A 2634-nucleotide genomic window follows, 5' to 3' on the forward strand; every position below is an offset into this window, starting at 1 on the left:
ACTTCAACAGTTTTTTTTTCTCGAAAGCTCAGCGTGCTAGAAGAATTTTGTAAAAGCACTTCAAATCAGCACCAAAAAAACCATAAGACGAGGTCGGCCCTGTTTTTGAGATAAAGTACGAAAAACTTGTTTTGTACTGTGTTATCAGAGACGAAAATTATTTTTTTCCTGTGTAAACATTTCAGGACTAACTTGAATACAAAAAAATAATAATTTTCTTCCCTTTTTCGGATACAAAAAATATACGGAAAATGCGCAATCCACAAAACAAAGGTTCCTTTGCTGGCTGGTCCTTAAAAATCATATGAGCGATTTTTTTCAGTCTGATCCTCTCAATCGGTAATACCACGGTCACAGATATCACTTAAAAATTTTGGTCCCGATTATAGATTCAAAAAATTTTTGTTTTTTTCATTTAATACCCAAAATCGATACTACTAAAGACGAGGATATTACATATAAATTTTGGTACCGATTTCAACCCGTTAAGACGTTTTCATAGGGTAATCTGAACTTTATCGATTTGGAAGGATATATTAAAAAAACCTTCACTAAAAATTTTAAAGTGTTAGTACAAAAAACAACGGAGTGATGCCACTTTTTAAAACGTCTTTTACGTATGCATGATTTGAATTTTTATAATGTTTTTTTACTTCTCCTGTAAAACAAAAAAAAATTTGGATAGGGCCTTTGTGAATGAAGGTAACGATGTGTATGTACATGTGTGTGTTGGAAAACCCGCATGAAATACCAGCGTGCCAATACGATATGTCATATAGATACAAATGTATATACATATGTATGTATGTAGGTATCTGTAAAAGCATGTAGGTGTATGCATGCAGGAAAAGCCTTTTCGGTCAGTTGGTGGTGTCGATCGAAATGGCATCGGTATACCCATTAAACAATTGCTCGCCACACCAAAATACACACTCACACTGTGCTATACGCCCAGTCCACAAGTCCATAATCTCCCCATATGTCCGTCTGTTTGTTGGCCATTTGGTTTGCGCTCATTCACTGCTAATCCCTGGTGTATCGGACGTTGTTATCCCTTTTTAAGCACATTGACGCACGAAAGGATTTTCCTCACTCGTTGGTCTCGTCCATTTACTTGGTCAACGGCCGGGGCAAGAAAACTTCGCAGCTCCGACTGTGAAAGTGACTGATGTGCCTAATTTATTGCATATTCCCTTTTCTATGAATGCATACATGTGTATGTATGAATATGTGCATATGTGTAAAATTTAATGCGTGCATGTACCGAACGTTGACTCAGTGGTTGCCGTGTGTGCCTGTGTATGGGGACCTTAAGTGAATAATATGTACGTAGGTACTATGTCTGCCCTGCGTTCGGTTCGGTCCATCGAAAGGACTTAAATTATTGTTGCGGATTTTAATTGAGGTTTTTGCCATTCACATTTATGCGTTTCGCTCTCTATTCCCTTTCACGCTTGCGGCATCACCAATGCCAATATTTCTTTTAAAACTGCAAATGAAACTAATTTATCCAGCAAATTCTACAGGCAAGGAGAAACTACAGAAATTGCTTTTTTCTTTGTGATATTGACATTTTTCACTTTTCGCTTCGAGTCAGGCAATTCGAGAAATGGAAAATTGAATGTATAATTACAACCGCAAAGTTATTATCATTTTCGCACCATCTCCGCATCTGATGAGTTATTTCCTATGTCCTTACCCAACAGCTCCTCTGATCCTTTTACTGCACTTATTTCTTCCTTTTCACAGTTGATTTTCGTAGATATGTTTGTCAATTTCATTTATTTCCTTTTTCCCAAAGTTTCTGCTGCATTTCGTCACAATATCGGTGTCCATAGCGCCCTCTTTACCGCCTTCTGTTGCCTCCTGGGCCCTTTCCACTACATTCGTCTCTTTCACCTCTTTTACATCATTTGACTCTTTTTGCTCCTTTGCCTCCGTCGCCTCGCTTATTGCCATGTCCTAAGGATGCTTCGTATAATTGTTGAGTGGCATTTCATTGACCATGGTGTGCGCCACCTCTTTGCCCCTGTCGTGTATTCCTTTGTCATGTGATTCAGCTTTTTTCTTTTGCGTCTTCAACTGTATGAAATGGGGAAAGAAATAAATACCATTAAGGAAAAAGATTTATTCAGTAAAATTTTAATTCATAGTTACGCGTCTTATTGTCTCTTCGAAATTCTGATGTGGCTCAACGCGTTTCATCGTGCTGCAGGCTTTCAACTTTTCGGAGGACTGAAAATGAAAACAGAAAAATAAAGGAGAGACGAAAAAAGTATTATTAATTAATGATTCAATTAACACAATCGATATACTCATACATACATAACTACATATGCATGTACTTTATACTAGGGCTCGTATGTCAATATATCACATTAACTTAACTGGAGGATATCATCTACATACATATGTATAGCCAATACAAGAATGATAGAATACAAGTTTGCGCCGATTGCAGCACAATTCGTGACGTCATCGTAGAGTTGACACCTTATAGGGCTTTCGCACGAGGCGATTTTTCAGGCAACTTTTAGTTGAAAGCAAAAATCGCCTCGTCCGAACGGCCTTTCAACTAATCGCTTTCAACAAAGTTGGTCGCCAGCCAACTTTGAGCTCGTTCAACTTTTTTTC

General features: G+C 37.8%; 1 protein-coding gene across 2 annotated transcripts in view; it reads right to left on the minus strand.

The window, feature by feature from the left end:
* Nucleotides 1-1930: 1930 nt before the first annotated feature.
* The window catches only part of LOC108364266 (uncharacterized), a 37102-nt gene continuing 36398 nt past the window's right edge, over nt 1931-2634 (minus strand). For both annotated transcript variants that reach the window (XM_017617880.1, XM_017617872.1), the window contains 2 exons: nt 2158-2235; nt 1931-2082 (listed from right to left, as the gene is read on the minus strand). In XM_017617880.1, the coding sequence (XP_017473369.1) occupies nt 1963-2082; nt 2158-2235 (198 nt within the window). In that variant the 3' untranslated portion in view covers nt 1931-1962. The remainder of the gene's footprint in view (nt 2083-2157; nt 2236-2634) is intronic.

This window comes from Rhagoletis zephyria, unplaced genomic scaffold (assembly GCF_001687245.7).
Source record: "Rhagoletis zephyria isolate East Lansing unplaced genomic scaffold, Rhagoletis_zephyria_1.1 Rzeph_scaffold_00031, whole genome shotgun sequence".
Taxonomy (NCBI): Eukaryota; Metazoa; Arthropoda; class Insecta; order Diptera; family Tephritidae; genus Rhagoletis; species Rhagoletis zephyria.